Below are 24412 nucleotides of genomic sequence, written 5' to 3' on the forward strand. Positions count from 1 at the left end.
CCTTAAAATAAAGTTTAAAAAAAAAAATAAAAAAAAATAACAATGCCCATGATGCCCATCGTCCCATGGATAATAGAACGGGTAATCACACTGAGTATCATAATTCATAAGTGGCTATAAAGCAAAACAACATCAAATTGCTGTATTCAAAATACATTTAAATAGATGAATAATTAAACCAACAATAAAACTGACGCCCTAGTTGAGGAACTATTTTCCATGTTTAATACACAATCAATCACACCAATTATTATATTTAATTACTAGCAAACTGCACAGCAATATCAGATTGCAGTATTCAAGGTACATTTAAATAGATGAAAAAGCATTAGGAACAAAGTCCTTGTCCAACATAAACATGGCTTATAACTATATGAAGGAAGCTTCTCTTGCTCTGTACAATAGTGTGGTCATTTTCTGGTATGGCGCCTTCCATGGCTATAAAGATGTGAACTCTGAGTGAAGCTTTTCTCACACTCTGTACACTGGTAGGGCCGCTCTCCAGTATGGATCTTCTGATGCTTCTGCAGATCTGATCTCCGAGTGAAGCTTTTCCCACACTCTGAGCAATGGTATGGTCGCTCCCCAGAATGGATCTTCTGATGCATGTGCAGATTTGAACTCTGAGTGAAGCTTTTCTCACACTCTGTACACTTGAAGGGTTTCTCTCCGGTGTGGGATCTTTTATGAGTCATCAGGCTTGACGCACAATTAAAGTGCTTACCACATTCTGAACACCCATAGGGCTTCTCCCCAGAATGTGTCCTTTGATGGATGGTCAGGGCTGAGAGGTCACGGAAGCTTTTCTTGCACTGTGTGCATCCATAGGGCTTCTCCTGTGTATGGATCCATTGATGTTTGCTCAGGTTTGAGGGGAAACAGAAGCTTTTCTTGCACTCTGTGCATTGATAGGGTTTATCTCCAGTATGGCATCTCTGATGCTTGATCAGAACTGAGATACAAGTGAAGCTTTTCACACACTCTGAGCACTGGTATGGTCGCACCCCAGAATGGATCTTCTGATGCAGGTGCAGATATGAGCTCTGAGTGAAACTTCTCTCACACTCTGTACACTGGTATGGTCGCTCCACAGAATGGATCTTCTGATGCAGGTGAAGATGTGATCGCTGAATGAAGCTTTTCTCACACGCTGTACACTGGTAGGGTAGCTCCCCAGTATGGATCTTCTGATGCAGGTGCAGATGTGAGCTCTGAGTGAAGCTTTTATCACACTCTGTACACTGGTATGGGCGCTCCCCAGTATGGATCTTCTGATGCTTCTGAAGATTTGATCTCTGAGTGAAGCTTTTCACACACTCTGAGCACTGGTATGGCCGCTCCCCAGTATGGATCTTCTGATGATTCTGCAGATTTGATCTCCCAGTGAAGCTTTTATCACACACTGTACACTGGTAGGGTCGCACCCCAGTATGGATCCTCTGATGATTCTGCAGATTTGATCTTCCAGTGAAGCTTTTATGACACTCTGTACACTGGTAGGGTCGCTCCCCAGTATGGATCCTCTGATGCTGCTTCAGATTGGATCTCTGAGTGAAGCTTTTCTCACACTCTGAGCACTCGAAGGGTCGCTCCCCAGTATGGATCCTCAGATGCTGCTGCAGATCTGAGCTGTGAGTGAAGCTCTTCTTACACTCCGAGCACTTGAAAGGTCTTACCCCTGTGTGGGTTCTCTGATGTATTCTCAGGTGTGATGCCCAATTAAAGTGATCATCGCATTCCGTGATTTCGTAAGACTTCTCTCCAGCATACATCCTTTGATGACTGTTCGTTCTCTGTTGAAAGAAGCAGAAGGACACTTTATTATTTTATGACATCGTACAGCCTGAAATAGAACATATCTTACACAGAGCTGTGAATCCTCATTTTGCACCCTGCTCACAAACCCAGTGGGTGGTCCTGTGAGAAGAGAAGCTAGCAAGCCTTTACCAATCAGGAGAGAGACATGGAAAAAATTCACTGTTTGATGTAGTATTTCTCTAAATCAGGAAATTAATTGGGGAAATAGAATTATCAATGAGTAGCTATCGACTATGCGACTATATTCCATCTAGAGGTTCTGAGGGAAATCTGATAGACAATGAAAGTGGAGCTATGGTTTATGATGCCCTTAGGTACCCCAAGATGGAATAAACCCCATGACTGATAGCTGCCTAATCATAATGTTATGATGTTTATGGCCCATGTCTTTTCACACTCCATGAGCTGCTCCCTGGGACCAGCGGTGCAGGGGGGGCATTAGGGAAATATATACAAGAGCAAAAATAATGTTAACCAGCCCTCAAGGAGAAACAAGTGCACCACCAACCCCTGACCATCGCCATGACAGTTCCCTAACAGAACCATAGCTCCTGTGCAGTCAAATGCAGTGTGGCCTGTGGCAGCACCACAGACAAAGCTTTCACAAACAGCCAGAATCACGGCTCCTGTGTGGTCAAATGTAGTGTGGCCTGTGGCAGCACCACAGACAAAGCTTTCACAAACAGCCAAAATCAGATCTCCTGTGCGGTCACATGAAATGTGGCCAGTGGCAGCCCTAAAGCCAAAGCTTTCACTAACAGCCAGAATCACCAGTCCTGTGCGGTCACATTCAGTGTGGCCTGGGGCAGCACTAGAGCGAAAGCTTTCACAAACAGCCAGAATCACAGCTCCTGTGTGGCCAAATGCAAGAGCCACCAGAGACCTAGAGTAGAGATGCCCCCAATAATAAGAACATAGCCACTGTGCAGGCCTTCAAGACTGCTCTGAATACACCTCGCCACTCCAGGCAAGGGCCCCCTGAGACCTACAGTAGAGATGCCCCCAATAATAAGAACATAGCCACTGTGCAGACCTTCAAGACCACACTGAATACACCTCGCCACTCCACGCAACAGCCACCTGAGACCTAGAGTAGAGATGCCCCCAATAATAAGAACATAGCCACTGTGCAGACCTTCAAGACTGCTCTGAATACACCTCGCCACTCCAGGCGAGGACTACCTGAGACCTAGAGTAGAGATGCCCCCAATAATAAGAACATACGCACGGTGCAGGCCTTCAAGACCGCTCTGAATACACCTCGCCACTCCAGGCGAGGGCCACCTGAGACCTAGAGTAGAGATGCCCCCAATAATAAGAACATAGCCACTGTGCAGGCCTTCAAGACCGCTCTGAATACACCTCACCACTCCAGGCAAGGGCCACCTGATACCTAGAGTAGAGATGCCCCCAATAATAAGAACATAGCCACTGTGCAGACCTTCGAGACCGCTCTGAATACACCTACCGACTCCAGGCAAGGGCCACCTGAGACCTAGAGTAGAGATGCCCCCAATAATAAGAACATAGCCACTGTGCAGGCCTTCGAGACCACTCTGAATACACCTCACCACTCCAGGCAAGGGCCACCTGAGACCTAGAGTAGAGATGTCTCCCAATAATAAGAACACAGCCACTGTGCAGGCCTTCAAGACCACTCTGAATACACCTCACCACTCCAGGCAAGGGCCACCTGAGACTTAGAGTAGAGATGCCCCCAATAATAAGAACATAGCCACTGTGCAGGCCTTCAAGACCGCTCTGAAAACACCTCGCCACTCCAGGCAAGGGCCACCCGAGACCTAGAGTAGAGATGCCCCCCAATAATAAGAACATAGCCACTGTGCAGGCCTTCAAGACCACTCTGAATACAGCTCGCTACTCCAGGCAAGGGCCACCTGAGACCTAGAGTAGAGATGCCTCCAATAATAAGAACATAGCCACTATGCAGGCCTTCAAGACCACTCTGGATACACCTCACCACTCCAGGCAAGGGCCACCTGAGACCTAGAGTAGAGATGCCCCCCAATAATAATAGCATAGCCACTGTGCAGGCCTTCAAGACCGCTCTGAATACACCTCACAACTCCAGGCAAGGCCCACCTGAGACCTAGAGAAGAGATGCCCCCAATAATAATAGCATAGCCACGGTGCAGGCCTTCAAGACCGCTCTGAATACACCTCACAACTCCAGGCAAGGCCCACCTGAGACCTAGAGAAGAGATGCCCCCAATAATAAGAACATAGCCACTGTGCAGGCCTTCAAGACCGTTCTGATTACACCTCGCCACTCCAGGCAAGGGCCACCCGAGACCTAGAGTAGAGATGCCCCCAATAATAAGAACATAGCCACCGTGCAGGCCTTCAAGACCACTCTGAATACACCTCACCACTCCAGGCAAGGGCCATCCGAGACCTAGAGTAGAGATGCCCCCAATAATAAGAATATAGCCACCGTGCAGGCCTTCAAGACCACTCTGAATACACCTCACCACTCCAGGCAAGGGCCACCAGAGACCTAGAGTAGAGATGCCCCCAATAATATGAATATAGCCACTGTGCAGGCCTTCAAGACGGCTCTGAATACACCTCGCCACTCCAGGCAAGAGCCACCAGAGACCTAGAGTAGAGATGCCCCCAATAATATGAACATAACCACTGTGCAGGCCTTCAAGACCGCTCTGAATACACCTCACCACTCCAGGCAAGGGCCCACTGAGACCTAGAGTAGAGATGCCCCCAATAATAAGAACATAGCCACTGTGCAGGCCTTCAAGACCACTCTGAATACACCTCACCACTCCAGGCAAGGGCCACCTGAGACCTAGAGTAGAGATGCCCCCAATAATAAGAACATAGCCACTGTGCAGGCCTTCAAGACCGCTCTGAATACACCTCGCCACTCCAGGCAAGGGCCACCTGAGACCTAGAGTAGAGATGCCCCCAATAATAAGAATATAGCCACTGTGCAGCCCTTCAAGACCGCTCTGAATACACCACGCCACTCCAGGCAAGGGCCACCTGAGACCTAGAGTAGAGATGCCCCCAATAATAAGAATATAGCCACTGTGCAGGTCTTCAAGACCGCTCTGAATACAGCTCGCTACTCCAGGCAAGGGCCACCTGAGACCTAGAGTAGAGATGCCCCCAATAATAAGAACATAGCCACTATGCAGGCCTTCAAGACCGCTCTGAATACACCTCGCCACTCCAGGCAAGGGCCACCTGAGACCTAGAGTAGAGATGCCCCCAATAATAAGAATATAGCCACTGTGCAGGCCTTCAAGACCGCTCTGAATACACCTCGCGACTCTAGGCAAGGGCCACCTGAGACCTAGAGTAGAGATGCCCACAATAATAACAATATAGCCACTGTGCAGGCCTTCAAGACCGCTCTGAATACACCTCGCCACTCTAGGCAAGGGCCACCTGAGACCTAGTGTAGAGATGCCCCCCAATAATAAGAACATAGCCACTGTGCTGGCCTTCAAGACGGCTCTGAATACACCTCGCCACTCCAGGCAAGGGCCACCTGAGACCTAGAGTAGAGATGCCCCCAATAATAAGAACATAGCCACTGTGCAGGCCTTCAAGACCGCTCTGAATACACCTCACCACTCCAGGCAAGGGCCCACTGAGACCTAGAGTAGAGATGCCCCCAATAATAAGAACATAGCCACTGTGCAGGCCTTCAAGACCACTCTGAATACACCTGACCACTCCAGACAAGGGCCTACTGAGACCTAGAGTAGAGATGCCCCCAGTAATAAGAACATAGCCACTGTGCAGGCCTTCAAGACCACTCTGAATACACCTCACCACTCCAGGCAAGAGCCACCTGAGACCTAGAGTAGAGATGCCCCCAATAATAAGAACATAGCCACTGTGCAGGCCTTCAAGACCACTCTGAATACACCTCGCCACTCCAGGCAAGGGCCACCTGAGACCTAGAGTAGAGATGCCCCCAATAATAAGAATATAGCCACTGTGCAGGTCTTCTAGACCACTCTGAATACACCTCGCCACTCCAGGCAAGGGCCCACTGAGACCTAGAGTAGAGATGCCCCCAATAATAAGAATATAGCCACTGTGCAGGCCTTCAAGACGGCTCTGAATACACCTCGCCACTCCAGGCAAGAGCCACCAGAGACCTAGAGTAGAGATGCCCCCAATAATATGAACATAACCACTGTGCAGGCCTTTAAGACGGCTCTGAATACACCTCACCACTCCAGGCAAGGGCCCACTGAGACCTAGAGTAGAGATGCCCCCAATAATAAGAACATAGCCACTGTGCAGGCCTTCAAGACCGCTCTGAATACACCTCACCACTCCAGGCAAGAGCCACCTGAGACCTAGAGTAGAGATGCCCCCAATAATAAGAACATAGCCACTGTGCAGGCCTTCAAGACCACTCTGAATACACCTCGCCACTCCAGGCATGGGCCACCCGAGACCTAGAGTAGAGATGCCCCCAATAATAGGAACATAGCCACTGTACAGGCCTTCAAGACCACTCTGAATACACCTCACCACTCAAGGCAAGGGCGCCTTGAGACCTAGAGTAGAGTTGCCCCTAATAATAAGAACATAGCCACTGTGCAGGCCTTCAAGACCGCTCTGAATACACCTCGCCACTCCAGGCAAGGGCCACCTGAGACCTAGAGTAGAGATGCCCCCCAATAATAAGAATATAGCCACTGTGCAGGCCTTCAAGACGGCTCTGAATACACCTCGTCACTCCAGGCAAGAGCCACCAGAGACCTAGAGTAGAGATGCCCCCAATAATATGAACATAACCACTGTGCAGGCCTTCAAGACCACTCTGAATACACCTCACCACTCCAGGCAAGGGCCACCTGAGACCTAGAGTAGCGATGCCCCCAATGATAAGAACATAGCCACTGTGCAGGCCTTCAAGACCACTCTGAATACACCTCGCCACTCCAGGCAAGGGCCACCTGAGACCTAGAGTAGAGATGCCCACAATAATAAGAATCTAGCCACTGTGCAGGTCTTCAAGACCGCTCTGAATACACCTCGCCACTCCAGGCAAGGGCCACCCGAGACCTAGAGTAGAGATGCCCCCAATAATATGAACATAACCACTGTGCAGGCCTTCAAGACCGCTCTGAATACACCTCACCACTCCAGGCAAGGGCTCACTGAGACCTAGAGTAGAGATGCTCCCAATAATAAGAACATAGCCACTGTGCAGGCCTTCAAGACCACTCTGAATACACCTCACCACTCCAGGCAAGGGCCACCTGAGACCTAGAGAAGAGATGCCCCCAATAATAAGAACATAGACACTGTGCAGGCCTTCAAGACCACTCTGAATACACCTCGCCACTCCAGGCAAGGGCCACCTGAGACCTAGAGTAGAGATGCCCCCAATAATAAGAATATAGCCACTGTGCAGGCCTTCAAGACCGCTCTGAATACACCTCGCCACTCTAGGCAAGGGCCACCTGAGACCTAGTGTAGAGATGCCCCCCAATAATAAGAACATAGCCACTGTGCAGGCCTTCAAGACGGCTCTGAATACACCTCGCCACTCCAGGCAAGGGCCACCTGAGACCTAGAGAAGAGATGCCCCCAATAATAAGAACATAGACACTGTGCAGGCCTTCAAGACCACTCTGAATACACCTCGCCACTCCAGGCAAGGGCCACCTGAGACCTAGAGTAGAGATGCCCCCAATAATAAGAACATAGCCACTGTGCAGGCCTTCAAGACCGCTCTGAATACACCTCGCCACTCCAGGCAAGGGCCACCTGAGACCTAGAGTAGAGATGCCCCCAATAATAAGAATATAGCCACTGTGCAGCCCTTCAAGACCGCTCTGAATACACCACGCCACTCCAGGCAAGGGCCACCTGAGACCTAGAGTAGAGATGCCCCCAATAATAAGAATATAGCCACTGTGCAGGTCTTCAAGACCGCTCTGAATACAGCTCGCTACTCCAGGCAAGGGCCACCTGAGACCTAGAGTAGAGATGCCCCCAATAATAAGAACATAGCCACTATGCAGGCCTTCAAGACCGCTCTGAATACACCTCGCCACTCCAGGCAAGGGCCACCTGAGACCTAGAGTAGAGATGCCCCCAATAATAAGAATATAGCCACTGTGCAGGCCTTCAAGACCGCTCTGAATACACCTCGCGACTCTAGGCAAGGGCCACCTGAGACCTAGAGTAGAGATGCCCACAATAATAACAATATAGCCACTGTGCAGGCCTTCAAGACCGCTCTGAATACACCTCGCCACTCTAGGCAAGGGCCACCTGAGACCTAGTGTAGAGATGCCCCCCAATAATAAGAACATAGCCACTGTGCTGGCCTTCAAGACGGCTCTGAATACACCTCGCCACTCCAGGCAAGGGCCACCTGAGACCTAGAGTAGAGATGCCCCCAATAATAAGAACATAGCCACTGTGCAGGCCTTCAAGACCGCTCTGAATACACCTCACCACTCCAGGCAAGGGCCCACTGAGACCTAGAGTAGAGATGCCCCCAATAATAAGAACATAGCCACTGTGCAGGCCTTCAAGACCACTCTGAATACACCTGACCACTCCAGACAAGGGCCTACTGAGACCTAGAGTAGAGATGCCCCCAGTAATAAGAACATAGCCACTGTGCAGGCCTTCAAGACCACTCTGAATACACCTCACCACTCCAGGCAAGAGCCACCTGAGACCTAGAGTAGAGATGCCCCCAATAATAAGAACATAGCCACTGTGCAGGCCTTCAAGACCACTCTGAATACACCTCGCCACTCCAGGCAAGGGCCACCTGAGACCTAGAGTAGAGATGCCCCCAATAATAAGAATATAGCCACTGTGCAGGTCTTCTAGACCACTCTGAATACACCTCGCCACTCCAGGCAAGGGCCCACTGAGACCTAGAGTAGAGATGCCCCCAATAATAAGAATATAGCCACTGTGCAGTCCTTCAAGATGGCTCTGAATACACCTCGCCACTCCAGGCAAGAGCCACCAGAGACCTAGAGTAGAGATGCCCCCAATAATATGAACATAACCACTGTGCAGGCCTTCAAGACGGCTCTGAATACACCTCACCACTCCAGGCAAGGGCCCACTGAGACCTAGAGTAGAGATGCCCCCAATAATAAGAACATAGCCACTGTGCAGGCCTTCAAGACCGCTCTGAATACACCTCACCACTCCAGGCAAGAGCCACCTGAGACCTAGAGTAGAGATGCCCCCAATAATAAGAACATAGCCACTGTGCAGGCCTTCAAGACCACTCTGAATACACCTCGCCACTCCAGGCATGGGCCACCCGAGACCTAGAGTAGAGATGCCCCCAATAATAGGAACATAGCCACTGTACAGGCCTTCAAGACCACTCTGAATACACCTCACCACTCAAGGCAAGGGCGCCTTGAGACCTAGAGTAGAGTTGCCCCTAATAATAAGAACATAGCCACTGTGCAGGCCTTCAAGACCGCTCTGAATACACCTCGCCACTCCAGGCAAGGGCCATCTGAGACCTAGAGTAGAGATGCCCCCCAATAATAAGAATATAGCCACTGTGCAGGCCTTCAAGACGGCTCTGAATACACCTCGTCACTCCAGGCAAGAGCCACCAGAGACCTAGAGTAGAGATGCCCCCAATAATATGAACATAACCACTGTGCAGGCCTTCAAGACCACTCTGAATACACCTCACCACTCCAGGCAAGGGCCACCTGAGACCTAGAGTAGCGATGCCCCCAATGATAAGAACATAGCCACTGTGCAGGCCTTCAAGACCACTCTGAATACACCTCGCCACTCCAGGCAAGGGCCACCTGAGACCTAGAGTAGAGATGCCCACAATAATAAGAATCTAGCCACTGTGCAGGTCTTCAAGACCGCTCTGAATACACCTCGCCACTCCAGGCAAGGGCCACCCGAGACCTAGAGTAGAGATGCCCCCAATAATATGAACATAACCACTGTGCAGGTCTTCAAGACCGCTCTGAATACACCTCACCACTCCAGGCAAGGGCTCACTGAGACCTAGAGTAGAGATGCTCCCAATAATAAGAACATAGCCACTGTGCAGGCCTTCAAGACCACTCTGAATACACCTCACCACTCCAGGCAAGGGCCACCTGAGACCTAGAGAAGAGATGCCCCCAATAATAAGAACATAGACACTGTGCAGGCCTTCAAGACCACTCTGAATACACCTCGCCACTCCAGGCAAGGGCCACCTGAGACCTAGAGTAGAGATGCCCCCAATAATAAGAATATAGCCACTGTGCAGGCCTTCAAGACCGCTCTGAATACACCTCGCCACTCTAGGCAAGGGCCACCTGAGACCTAGTGTAGAGATGCCCCCCAATAATAAGAACATAGCCACTGTGCAGGCCTTCAAGACGGCTCTGAATACACCTCGCCACTCCAGGCAAGGGCCACCTGAGACCTAGAGTAGAGATGCCCCCAATAATAAGAACATAGCCACTGTGCAGGCCTTCAAGACCGCTCTGAATACACCTCACCACTCCAGGCAAGGGCCCACTGAGACCTAGAGTAGAGATGCCCCTAATAATAAGAATATAGCCACTGTGCAGTCCTTCAAGAACACTCTGAATACACCTCACCATTCCAGACAAGGGACTACTGAGACCTAGAGTAGAGATGCCCCCAATAATAAGAACATAGCCACTGTGCAGGCCTTCAAGACCACTCTGAATACACCTCACCACTCCAGGCAAGAGCCACCTGAGACCTAGAGTAGAGATGCCCCCAATAATAAGAACATAGCCACTGTGCAGGCCTTCAAGACCACTCTGAATACACCTCGCCACTCCAGGCAAGGGCCACCTGAGACCTAGAGTAGAGATGCCCCCAATAATAAGAACATAGCCACTGTGCAGGCCTTCAAGACCACTCTGAATACACCTCGCCACTCCAGGCAAGGGCCACCTGAGACCTAGAGTAGAGATGCCCCCAATAATAAGAATATAGCCACTGTGCAGGTCTTCAAGACCGCTCTGAATACACCTCGCCACTCCAGGCAAGGGCCCACTGAGACCTAGAGTAGAGATGCCCCCAATAATAAGAATATAGCCACTGTGCAGGCCTTCAAGACGGCTCTGAATACACCTCGCCACTCCAGGCAAGAGCCACCAGAGACCTAGAGTAGAGATGCCCCCAATAATATGAACATAACCACTGTGCAGGCCTTCAAGACCGCTCTGAATACACCTCACCACTCCAGGCAAGGGCCCACTGAGACCTAGAGTAGAGATGCCTCCAATAATAAGAACATAGCCACTGTGCAGGCCTTCAAGACCACTCTGAATACACCTCACCACTCCAGGCAAGGGCCCACTGAGACCTAGAGTAGAGATGCCCCCAATAATAAGAACATAGCCACTGTGCAGGCCTTCAAGACCGCTCTGAATACACCTCACCACTCCAGGCAAGAGCCACCTGAGACCTAGAGTAGAGATGCCCCCAATAATAAGAACATAGCCACTGTGCAGGCCTTCAAGACTGCTCTGAATACACCTCGCCACTCCAGGCAAGGGCCCCCTGAGACCTACAGTAGAGATGCCCCCAATAATAAGAACATAGCCACTGTGCAGACCTTCAAGACCACACTGAATACACCTAGCCACTCCAGGCAAGAGCCACCTGAGACCTAGAGTAGAGATGCCCCCAATAATATGAACATAACCACTGTGCAGGCCTTCAAGACCACTCTGAATACACCTCACCACTCCAGGCAAGGGCCACCTGAGACCTAGAGTAGAGATGCCCCCAATAATAAGAACATAGCCACTGTGCAGACCTTCAAGACTGCTCTGAATACACCTCGCCACTCCAGGCGAGGACCACCTGAGACCTAGAGTAGAGATGCCCCCAATAATAAGAACATAGGCACGGTGCAGGCCTTCAAGACCGCTCTGAATACACCTCGCCGCTCCAGGCGAGGGCCACCTGAGACCTAGAGTAGAGATACCCCCAATAATAAGAACATAGCCACTGTGCAGGCCTTCAAGACCGCTCTGAATACACCTCGCCACTCCAGGCAAGGGCCACCCGAGACCTAGAGTAGAGATGCCCCCCAATAATAAGAACATAGCCACTGTGCAGGCCTTCAAGACCACTCTGAATACAGCTCGCTACTCCAGGCAAGGGCCACCTGAGACCTAGAGTAGAGATGCCTCCAATAATAAGAACATAGCCACTATGCAGGCCTTCAAGACCACTCTGAATACACCTCACCACTCCAGGCAAGGGCCACCTGAGACCTAGAGTAGAGATGCCCCCCAATAATAATAGCATAGCCACTGTGCAGGCCTTCAAGACCGCTCTGAATACACCTCACCACTCCAGGCAAGGCCCACCTGAGACCTAGAGAAGAGATGCCCCCAATAATAAGAACATAGCCACTGTGCAGGCCTTCAAGACCGTTCTGATTACACCTCGCCACTCCAGGCAAGGGCCACCCAAGACCTAGAGTAGAGATGCCCCCAATAATAAGAACATAGCCACCGTGCAGGCCTTCAAGACCACTCTGAATACACCTCGCCACTCCAGGCAAGAGCCACCAGAGACAGGCCTTCAAGACCGCTCTGAATACACCTCGCCACTCCAGGCAAGAGCCACCAGAGACAGGCCTTCAAGGCCGCTCTGAATATACCTCACCACTCCAGGCAAGGGCCCACTGAGACCTAGAGTAGAGATGCCCCCAATAATAAGAACATAGCCACTGTGCAGGCCTTCAAGACCGCTCTGAATACACCTCACCACTCCAGGCAAGGGCCACCTGAGACCTAGAGTAGAGATGCCCCCAATAATAAGAACATAGCCACTGTGCAGCCCTTCAAGACCGCTCTGAATACACCACCACTCCAGGCAAGGGCCACCTGAGACCTAGAGTAGAGATGCCCCCAATAATAAGAATATAGCCACTGTGCAGGTCTTCAAGACCGCTCTGAATACACCTCGCCACTCCAGGCAAGGGCCCACTGAGACCTAGAGTAGAGATGCCCCCAATAATAAGAATATAGCCACTGTGCAGGCCTTCAAGACGGCTCTGAATACACCTCGCCACTCCAGGCAAGAGCCACCAGAGACCTAGAGTAGAGATGCCCCCAATAATATGAACATAACCACTGTGCAGGCCTTCAAGACCGCTCTGAATACACCTCACCACTCCAGGCAAGGGCCCACTGAGACCTAGAGTAGAGATGCCCCCAATAATAAGAACATAGCCACTGTGCAGGCCTTCAAGACCACTCTGAATACACCTCACCACTCCAGGCAAGGGCCCACTGAGACCTAGAGTAGAGATGCCCCCAATAATAAGAACATAGCCACTGTGCAGGCCTTCAAGACCGCTCTGAATACACCTCACCACTCCAGGCAAGAGCCACCTGAGACCTAGAGTAGAGATGCCCCCAATAATAAGAACATAGCCACTGTGCAGGCCTTCAAGACTGCTCTGAATACACCTCGCCACTCCAGGCAAGGGCCCCCTGAGACCTACAGTAGAGATGCCCCCAATAATAAGAACATAGCCACTGTGCAGACCTTCAAGACCACACTGAATACACCTAGCCACTCCAGGCAAGAGCCACCTGAGTCCTAGAGTAGAGATGCCCCCAATAATATGAACATAACCACTGTGCAGGCCTTCAAGACCACTCTGAATACACCTCACCACTCCAGGCAAGGGCCACCTGAGACCTAGAGTAGAGATGCCCCCAATAATAAGAACATAGCCACTGTGCAGACCTTCAAGACTGCTCTGAATACACCTCGCCACTCCAGGCGAGGACCACCTGAGACCTAGAGTAGAGATGCCCCCAATAATAAGAACATAGGCACGGTGCAGGCCTTCAAGACCGCTCTGAATACACCTCGCCACTCCAGGCGAGGGCCACCTGAGACCTAGAGTAGAGATGCCCCCAATAATAAGAACATAGCCACTGTGCAGGCCTTCAAGACCGCTCTGAATACACCTCGCCACTCCAGGCAAGGGCCACCCGAGACCTAGAGTAGAGATGCCCCCCAATAATAAGAACATAGCCACTGTGCAGGCCTTCAAGACCACTCTGAATACAGCTCGCTACTCCAGGCAAGGGCCACCTGAGACCTAGAGTAGAGATGCCTCCAATAATAAGAACATAGCCACTATGCAGGCCTTCAAAACCACTCTGAATACACCTCACCACTCCAGGCAAGGGCCACCTGAGACCTAGAGTAGAGATGCCCCCCAATAATAATAGCATAGCCACTGTGCAGGCCTTCAAGACCGCTCTGAATACACCTCACCACTCCAGGCAAGGCCCACCTGAGACCTAGAGAAGAGATGCCCCCAATAATAAGAACATAGCCACTGTGCAGGACTTCAAGACCGTTCTGATTACACCTCGCCACTCCAGGCAAGGGCCACCCGAGACCTAGAGTAGAGATGCCCCCAATAATAAGAACATAGCCACCGTGCAGGCCTTCAAGACCACTCTGAATACACCTCGCCACTCCAGGCAAGAGCCACCAGAGACAGGCCTTCAAGACCGCTCTGAATACACCTCGCCACTCCAGGCAAGAGCCACCAGAGACAGGCCTTCAAGACCGCTCTGAATATACCTCACCACTCCAGGCAAGGGCCCACTGAGACCTAGAGTAGAGATGCCCCCAATAATAAGAACATAGCCACTGTGCAGGCCTTCAAGACCGCTCTGAATACACCTCACCACTCCAGGCAAGGGCCACCTGAGACCTAGAGTAGAGATGCCCCCAATAATAAGAACATAGCCACTGTGCAGGCCTTCAAGACCGCTCTGAATACACCTCGCCACTCCAGGCAAGGGCCACCTGAGACCTAGAGTAGAGATGCCCCCAATAATAAGAACATAGCCACTGTGCAGCCCTTCAAGACCGCTCTGAATACACCACGCCACTCCAGGCAAGGGCCACCTGAGACCTAGAGTAGAGATGCCCCCAATAATAAGAATATAGCCACTGTGCAGGTCTTCAAGACCGCTCTGAATACACCTCGCCACTCCAGGCAAGGGCCCACTGAGACCTAGAGTAGAGATGCCCCCAATAATAAGAATATAGCCACTGTGCAGGCCTTCAAGACGGCTCTGAATACACCTCGCCACTCCAGGCAAGAGCCACCAGAGACCTAGAGTAGAGATGCCCCCAATAATATGAACATAACCACTGTGCAGGCCTTCAAGACCACTCTGAATACACCTCACCACTCCAGGCAAGGGCCCACTGAGACCTAGAGTAGAGATGCCCCCAATAATAAGAACATAGCCACTGTGCAGGCCTTCAAGACCACTCTGAATACACCTCACCACTCCAGGCAAGGGCCCACTGAGACCTAGAGTAGAGATGCCCCCAATAATAAGAACATAGCCACTGTGCAGGCCTTCAAGACCGCTCTGAATACACCTCACCACTCCAGGCAAGAGCCACCTGAGACCTAGAGTAGAGATGCCCCCAATAATAAGAACATAGCCACTGTGCAGGCCTTCAAGACTGCTTTGAATACACCTCGCCACTCCAGGCAAGGGTCCCCTGAGACCTACAGTAGAGATGCCCCCAATAATAAGAACATAGCCACTGTGCAGACCTTCAAGACCACACTGAATACACCTAGCCACTCCAGGCAAGAGCCACCTGAGACCTAGAGTAGAGATGCCCCCAATAATATGAACATAACCACTGTGCAGGCCTTCAAGACCACTCTGAATACACCTCACCACTCCAGGCAAGGGCCACCTGAGACCTAAGTAGAGATGCCCCCAATAATAAGAACATAGCCACTGTGCAGACCTTCAAGACTGCTCTGAATACACCTCGCCACTCCAGGCGAGGACCACCTGAGACCTAGAGTAGAGATGCCCCCAATAATAAGAACATAGGCACGGTGCAGGCCTTCAAGACCGCTCTGAATACACCTCGCCACTCCAGGCGAGGGCCACCTGAGACCTAGAGTAGAGATGCCCCCAATAATAAGAACATAGCCACTGTGCAGGCCTTCAAGACCGCTCTGAATACACCTCACCACTCCAGGCAAGGGCCACCTGATACCTAGAGTAGAGATGCCCCCAATAATAAGAACATAGCCACTGTGCAGACCTTCGAGACCGCTCTGAATACACCTACCGACTCCAGGCAAGGGCCACCTGAGACCTAGAGTAGAGATGCCCCCAATAATAAGAACATAGCCACTGTGCAGGCCTTCAAGACCACTCTGAATACACCTCACCACTCCAGGCAAGGGCCCACTGAGACCTAGAGTAGAGATGCCCCCAATAATAAGAACATAGCCACTGTGCAGGCCTTCAAGACCACTCTGAATACACCTCACCACTCCAGGCAAGGGCCCTATGAGACCTAGAGTGGAGATGCCCCCAATAATAAGAACATAGCCACTGTGCAGGCCTTCAAGACCGCTCTGAATACACCTCACCACTCCAGGCAAGAGCCACCTGAGACCTAGAGTAGAGATGCCCCCAATAATAAGAACATAGCCACTGTGCAGGCCTTCAAGACTGCTTTGAATACACCTCGCCACTCCAGGCAAGGGTCCCCTGAGACCTACAGTAGAGATGCCCCCAATAATAAGAACATAGCCACTGTGCAGACCTTCAAGACCACACTGAATACACCTAGCCACTCCAGGCAAGAGCCACCTGAGACCTAGAGTAGAGATGCCCCCAATAATATGAACATAACCACTGTGCAGGCCTTCAAGACCACTCTGAATACACCTCACCACTCCAGGCAAGGGCCACCTGAGACCTAGAGTAGAGATGCCCCCAATAATAAGAACATAGCCACTGTGCAGACCTTCAAGACTGCTCTGAATACACCTCGCCACTCCAGGCGAGGACCACCTGAGACCTAGAGTAGAGATGCCCCCAATAATAAGAACATAGGCACGGTGCAGGCCTTCAAGACCGCTCTGAATACACCTCGCCACTCCAGGCGAGGGCCACCTGAGACCTAGAGTAGAGATGCCCCCAATAATAAGAACATAGCCACTGTGCAGGCCTTCAAGACCGCTCTGAATACACCTCGCCACTCCAGGCAAGGGCCACCCGAGACCTAGAGTAGAGATGCCCCCCAATAATAAGAACATAGCCACTGTGCAGGCCTTCAAGACCACTCTGAATACAGCTCGCTACTCCAGGCAAGGGCCACCTGAGACCTAGAGTAGAGATGCCTACAATAATAAGAACATAGCCACTATGCAGGCCTTCAAGACCACTCTGAATACACCTCACCACTCCAGGCAAGGGCCACCTGAGACCTAGAGTAGAGATGCCCCCCAATAATAATAGCATAGCCACTGTGCAGGCCTTCAAGACCGCTCTGAATACACCTCACCACTCCAGGCAAGGCCCACCTGAGACCTAGAGAAGAGATGCCCCCAATAATAAGAACATAGCCACTGTGCAGGCCTTCAAGACCGTTCTGATTACACCTCGCCACTCCAGGCAAGGGCCACCCGAGACCTAGAGTAGAGATGCCCCCAATAATCAGAACATAGCCACCGTGCAGGCCTTCAAGACCACTCTGAATACACCTCGCCACTCCAGGCAAGGGCCATCCGAGACCTAGAGTAGAGATGCCCCCAATAATAAGAACATAGCCACTGTGCAGGCCTTCAAGACCACTCTGAATACACCTCGCCACTCCAGGCAAGGGCCACCTGAGACCTAGAGTAGAGATGCCCCCAATAATAAGAATATAGCCACTGTGCAGGCCTTCAAGACGGCTCTGAATACACCTCGCCACTCCAGGCAAGAGCCACCAGAGACAGGCCTTCAAGACCGCTCTGAATACACCTCACCACTCCAGGCAAGGGCCCACTGAGACCTAGAGTAGAGATGCCCCCAATAATAAGAACATAGCCACTGTGCAGGCCTTCAAGACCGCTCTGAATACACCTCACCACTCCAGGCAAGGGCCACCTGAGACCTAGAGTAGAGATGCCCCCAATAATAAGAACATAGCCACTGTGCAGGCCTTCAAGACCGCTCTGAATACACCTCGCCACTCCAGGCAAGGGCCACCTGAGACCTAGAGTAGAGATGCCCCCAATAATAAGAACATAGCCACTGTGCAGCCCTTCAAGACCGCTCTGAATACACCACGCCACTCCAGGCAAGGGCCACCTGAGACCTAGAGTAGAGATGCCCCCAATAATAAGAATATAGCCACTGTGCAGGTCTTCAAGACCGCTCTGAATACAGCTCGCTACTCCAGGCAAGGGCCACCTGAGACCTAGAGTAGAGATGCCCCCAATAATAAGAACATAGCCACTATGCAGGCCTTCAAGACCACTCTGAATACACCTCGTCACTCCAGGCAAGGGCCACCTGAGACCTAGAGTAGAGATGCCCCCAATAATAAGAATATAGCCACTGTGCAGGCCTTCAAGACCGCTCTGAATACACCTTGCGACTCTAGGCAAGGGCCACCTGAGACCTAGAGTAGAGATGCCCACAATAATAACAATATAGCCACTGTGCAGGCCTTTAAGACCGCTCTGAATACACCTCGCCACTCTAGGCAAGGGCCACCTGAGACCTAGTTTAGAGATGCCCCCCAATAATAAGAACATAGCCACTGTGCAGGCCTTCAAGACGGCTCTGAATACACCTCGCCACTCCAGGCAAGGGCCACCTGAGACCTAGAGTAGAGATGCCCCCAATAATAAGAACATAGCCACTGTGCAGGCCTTCAAGACAGCTCTGAATACACCTCGCCACTCCAGGCAAGGGCCACCTGAGACCTAGAGTAGAGATGCCCCCAATAATAAGAACATAGCCACTGTGCAGGCCTTCAAGACCGCTCTGAATACACCTCGCCACTCCAGGCAAGGGCCACCTGAGACCTAGAGTAGAGATGCCCCCAATAATAAGAACATAGCCACTGTGCAGCCCTTCAAGACCGCTCTGAATACACCACGCCACTCCAGGCAAGGGCCACCTGAGACCTAGAGTAGAGATTCCCCCAATAATAAGAATATAGCCACTGTGCAGGTCTTCAAGACCGCTCTGAATACAGCTCGCTACTCCAGGCAAGGGCCACCTGAGACCTAGAGTAGAGATGCCCCCAATAATAAGAACATAGCCACTGTGCAGGCCTTCAAGACCGCTCTGAATACACCTCGCCACTCCAGGCAAGGGCCACCTGAGACCTAGAGTAGAGATGCCCCCAATAATAAGAATATAGCCACTGTGCAGCCCTTCAAGACCGCTCTGAATACACCACGCCACTCCATGCAAGGGCCACCTGAGACCTAGAGTAGAGATGCCCACAATAATAACAATATAGCCACTGTGCAGGCCTTCAAGACCGCTCTGAATACACCTCGCCACTCTAGGCAAGGGCCACCTGAGACCTAGTGTAGAGATGCCCCCAATAATATGAACATAACCACTGTGCAGGCCTTCAAGACCGCTCTGAATACACCTCACCACTCCAGGCAAGGGCCCACTGAGACCTAGAGTAGAGATGCCCCCAATAATAAGAACATAGCCACTGTGCAGGCCTTCAAGACCACTCTGAATACACCTCACCACTCCAGGCAAGGGCCCACTGAGACCTAGAGTAGAGATGCCCCCAATAATAAGAACATAGCCACTGTGCAGGCCTTCAAGACCGCTCTGAATACACCTCACCACTCCAGGCAAGAGCCACCTGAGACCTAGAGTAGAGATGCCCCCAATAATAAGAACATAGCCACTGTGCAGGCCTTCAAGACTGCTCTGAATACACCTCGCCACTCCAGGCAAGGGCCCCCTGAGACCTACAGTAGAGATGCCCCCAATAATAAGAACATAGCCACTGTGCAGACCTTCAAGACCACACTGAATACACCTAGCCACTCCAGGCAAGAGCCACCTGAGTCCTAGAGTAGAGATGCCCCCAATAATATGAACATAACCACTGTGCAGGCCTTCAAGACCACTCTGAATACACCTCACCACTCCAGGCAAGGGCCACCTGAGACCTAGAGTAGAGATGCCCCCAATAATAAGAACATAGCCACTGTGCAGACCTTCAAGACTGCTCTGAATACACCTCGCCACTCCAGGCGAGGACCACCTGAGACCTAGAGTAGAGATGCCCCCAATAATAAGAACATAGGCACGGTGCAGGCCTTCAAGACCGCTCTGAATACACCTCGCCACTCCAGGCGAGGGCCACCTGAGACCTAGAGTAGAGATGCCCCCAATAATAAGAACATAGCCACTGTGCAGGCCTTCAAGACCGCTCTGAATACACCTCGCCACTCCAGGCAAGGGCCACCCGAGACCTAGAGTAGAGATGCCCCCCAATAATAAGAACATAGCCACTGTGCAGGCCTTCAAGACCACTCTGAATACAGCTCGCTACTCCAGGCAAGGGCCACCTGAGACCTAGAGTAGAGATGCCTCCAATAATAAGAACATAGCCACTATGCAGGCCTTCAAAACCACTCTGAATACACCTCACCACTCCAGGCAAGGGCCACCTGAGACCTAGAGTAGAGATGCCCCCCAATAATAATAGCATAGCCACTGTGCAGGCCTTCAAGACCGCTCTGAATACACCTCACCACTCCAGGCAAGGCCCACCTGAGACCTAGAGAAGAGATGCCCCCAATAATAAGAACATAGCCACTGTGCAGGACTTCAAGACCGTTCTGATTACACCTCGCCACTCCAGGCAAGGGCCACCCGAGACCTAGAGTAGAGATGCCCCCAATAATAAGAACATAGCCACCGTGCAGGCCTTCAAGACCACTCTGAATACACCTCGCCACTCCAGGCAAGAGCCACCAGAGACAGGCCTTCAAGACCGCTCTGAATACACCTCGCCACTCCAGGCAAGAGCCACCAGAGACAGGCCTTCAAGACCGCTCTGAATATACCTCACCACTCCAGGCAAGGGCCCACTGAGACCTAGAGTAGAGATGCCCCCAATAATAAGAACATAGCCACTGTGCAGGCCTTCAAGACCGCTCTGAATACACCTCACCACTCCAGGCAAGGGCCACCTGAGACCTAGAGTAGAGATGCCCCCAATAATAAGAACATAGCCACTGTGCAGGCCTTCAAGACCGCTCTGAATACACCTCGCCACTCCAGGCAAGGGCCACCTGAGACCTAGAGTAGAGATGCCCCCAATAATAAGAACATAGCCACTGTGCAGCCCTTCAAGACCGCTCTGAATACACCACGCCACTCCAGGCAAGGGCCACCTGAGACCTAGAGTAGAGATGCCCCCAATAATAAGAATATAGCCACTGTGCAGGTCTTCAAGACCGCTCTGAATACACCTCGCCACTCCAGGCAAGGGCCCACTGAGACCTAGAGTAGAGATGCCCCCAATAATAAGAATATAGCCACTGTGCAGGCCTTCAAGACGGCTCTGAATACACCTCGCCACTCCAGGCAAGAGCCACCAGAGACCTAGAGTAGAGATGCCCCCAATAATATGAACATAACCACTGTGCAGGCCTTCAAGACCACTCTGAATACACCTCACCACTCCAGGCAAGGGCCCACTGAGACCTAGAGTAGAGATGCCCCCAATAATAAGAACATAGCCACTGTGCAGGCCTTCAAGACCACTCTGAATACACCTCACCACTCCAGGCAAGGGCCCACTGAGACCTAGAGTAGAGATGCCCCCAATAATAAGAACATAGCCACTGTGCAGGCCTTCAAGACCGCTCTGAATACACCTCACCACTCCAGGCAAGAGCCACCTGAGACCTAGAGTAGAGATGCCCCCAATAATAAGAACATAGCCACTGTGCAGGCCTTCAAGACTGCTTTGAATACACCTCGCCACTCCAGGCAAGGGTCCCCTGAGACCTACAGTAGAGATGCCCCCAATAATAAGAACATAGCCACTGTGCAGACCTTCAAGACCACACTGAATACACCTAGCCACTCCAGGCAAGAGCCACCTGAGACCTAGAGTAGAGATGCCCCCAATAATATGAACATAACCACTGTGCAGGCCTTCAAGACCACTCTGAATACACCTCACCACTCCAGGCAAGGGCCACCTGAGACCTAAGTAGAGATGCCCCCAATAATAAGAACATAGCCACTGTGCAGACCTTCAAGACTGCTCTGAATACACCTCGCCACTCCAGGCGAGGACCACCTGAGACCTAGAGTAGAGATGCCCCCAATAATAAGAACATAGGCACGGTGCAGGCCTTCAAGACCGCTCTGAATACACCTCGCCACTCCAGGCGAGGGCCACCTGAGACCTAGAGTAGAGATGCCCCCAATAATAAGAACATAGCCACTGTGCAGGCCTTCAAGACCGCTCTGAATACACCTCACCACTCCAGGCAAGGGCCACCTGATACCTAGAGTAGAGATGCCCCCAATAATAAGAACATAGCCACTGTGCAGACCTTCGAGACCGCTCTGAATACACCTACCGACTCCAGGCAAGGGCCACCTGAGACCTAGAGTAGAGATGCCCCCAATAATAAGAACATAGCCACTGTGCAGGCCTTCAAGACCACTCTGAATACACCTCACCACTCCAGGCAAGGGCCCACTGAGACCTAGAGTAGAGATGCCCCCAATAATAAGAACATAGCCACTGTGCAGGCCTTCAAGACCACTCTGAATACACCTCACCACTCCAGGCAAGGGCCCACTGAGACCTAGAGTAGAGATGCCCCCAATAATAAGAACATAGCCACTGTGCAGGCCTTCAAGACCGCTCTGAATACACCTCACCACTCCAGGCAAGAGCCACCTGAGACCTAGAGTAGAGATGCCCCCAATAATAAGAACATAGCCACTGTGCAGGCCTTCAAGACTGCTTTGAATACACCTCGCCACTCCAGGCAAGGGTCCCCTGAGACCTACAGTAGAGATGCCCCCAATAATAAGAACATAGCCACTGTGCAGACCTTCAAGACCACACTGAATACACCTAGCCACTCCAGGCAAGAGCCACCTGAGACCTAGAGTAGAGATGCCCCCAATAATATGAACATAACCACTGTGCAGGCCTTCAAGACCACTCTGAATACACCTCACCACTCCAGGCAAGGGCCACCTGAGACCTAGAGTAGAGATGCCCCCAATAATAAGAACATAGCCACTGTGCAGACCTTCAAGACTGCTCTGAATACACCTCGCCACTCCAGGCGAGGACCACCTGAGACCTAGAGTAGAGATGCCCCCAATAATAAGAACATAGGCACGGTGCAGGCCTTCAAGACCGCTCTGAATACACCTCGCCACTCCAGGCGAGGGCCACCTGAGACCTAGAGTAGAGATGCCCCCAATAATAAGAACATAGCCACTGTGCAGGCCTTCAAGACCGCTCTGAATACACCTCGCCACTCCAGGCAAGGGCCACCCGAGACCTAGAGTAGAGATGCCCCCCAATAATAAGAACATAGCCACTGTGCAGGCCTTCAAGACCACTCTGAATACAGCTCGCTACTCCAGGCAAGGGCCACCTGAGACCTAGAGTAGAGATGCCTACAATAATAAGAACATAGCCACTATGCAGGCCTTCAAGACCACTCTGAATACACCTCACCACTCCAGGCAAGGGCCACCTGAGACCTAGAGTAGAGATGCCCCCCAATAATAATAGCATAGCCACTGTGCAGGCCTTCAAGACCACTCTGAATACACCTCGCCACTCCAGGCAAGGGCCACCTGAGACCTAGAGTAGAGATGCCCCCAATAATAAGAATATAGCCACTGTGCAGGCCTTCAAGACGGCTCTGAATACACCTCGCCACTCCAGGCAAGAGCCACCAGAGACAGGCCTTCAAGACCGCTCTGAATACACCTCACCACTCCAGGCAAGGGCCCACTGAGACCTAGAGTAGAGATGCCCCCAATAATAAGAACATAGCCACTGTGCAGGCCTTCAAGACCGCTCTGAATACACCTCACCACTCCAGGCAAGGGCCACCTGAGACCTAGAGTAGAGATGCCCCCAATAATAAGAACATAGCCACTGTGCAGGCCTTCAAGACCGCTCTGAATACACCTCGCCACTCCAGGCAAGGGCCACCTGAGACCTAGAGTAGAGATGCCCCCAATAATAAGAACATAGCCACTGTGCAGCCCTTCAAGACCGCTCTGAATACACCACGCCACTCCAGGCAAGGGCCACCTGAGACCTAGAGTAGAGATGCCCCCAATAATAAGAATATAGCCACTGTGCAGGTCTTCAAGACCGCTCTGAATACAGCTCGCTACTCCAGGCAAGGGCCACCTGAGACCTAGAGTAGAGATGCCCCCAATAATAAGAACATAGCCACTATGCAGGCCTTCAAGACCACTCTGAATACACCTCGTCACTCCAGGCAAGGGCCACCTGAGACCTAGAGTAGAGATGCCCCCAATAATAAGAATATAGCCACTGTGCAGGCCTTCAAGACCGCTCTGAATACACCTTGCGACTCTAGGCAAGGGCCACCTGAGACCTAGAGTAGAGATGCCCACAATAATAACAATATAGCCACTGTGCAGGCCTTTAAGACCGCTCTGAATACACCTCGCCACTCTAGGCAAGGGCCACCTGAGACCTAGTTTAGAGATGC

General features: G+C 51.5%; 1 protein-coding gene across 1 annotated transcript in view; it reads right to left on the reverse strand.

Annotated features, from left to right (window-relative positions):
• Positions 1-202: 202 nt before the first annotated feature.
• The window catches only part of LOC138489326 (zinc finger protein 850-like), a 424223-nt gene continuing 400013 nt past the window's right edge, over positions 203-24412 (reverse strand). Inside the window, exon 4 of the mRNA XM_069617026.1 lies at positions 203-1577. Within this exon, the coding sequence (XP_069473127.1) occupies positions 411-1577 (1167 nt within the window). The 3' untranslated portion in view covers positions 203-410. The remainder of the gene's footprint in view (positions 1578-24412) is intronic.

Source organism: Ambystoma mexicanum, chromosome 9 (assembly GCF_040938575.1).
Source record: "Ambystoma mexicanum isolate Mex_15411 chromosome 9, UKY_AmexF1_1, whole genome shotgun sequence".
NCBI lineage: Eukaryota > Metazoa > Chordata > Amphibia > Caudata > Ambystomatidae > Ambystoma > Ambystoma mexicanum.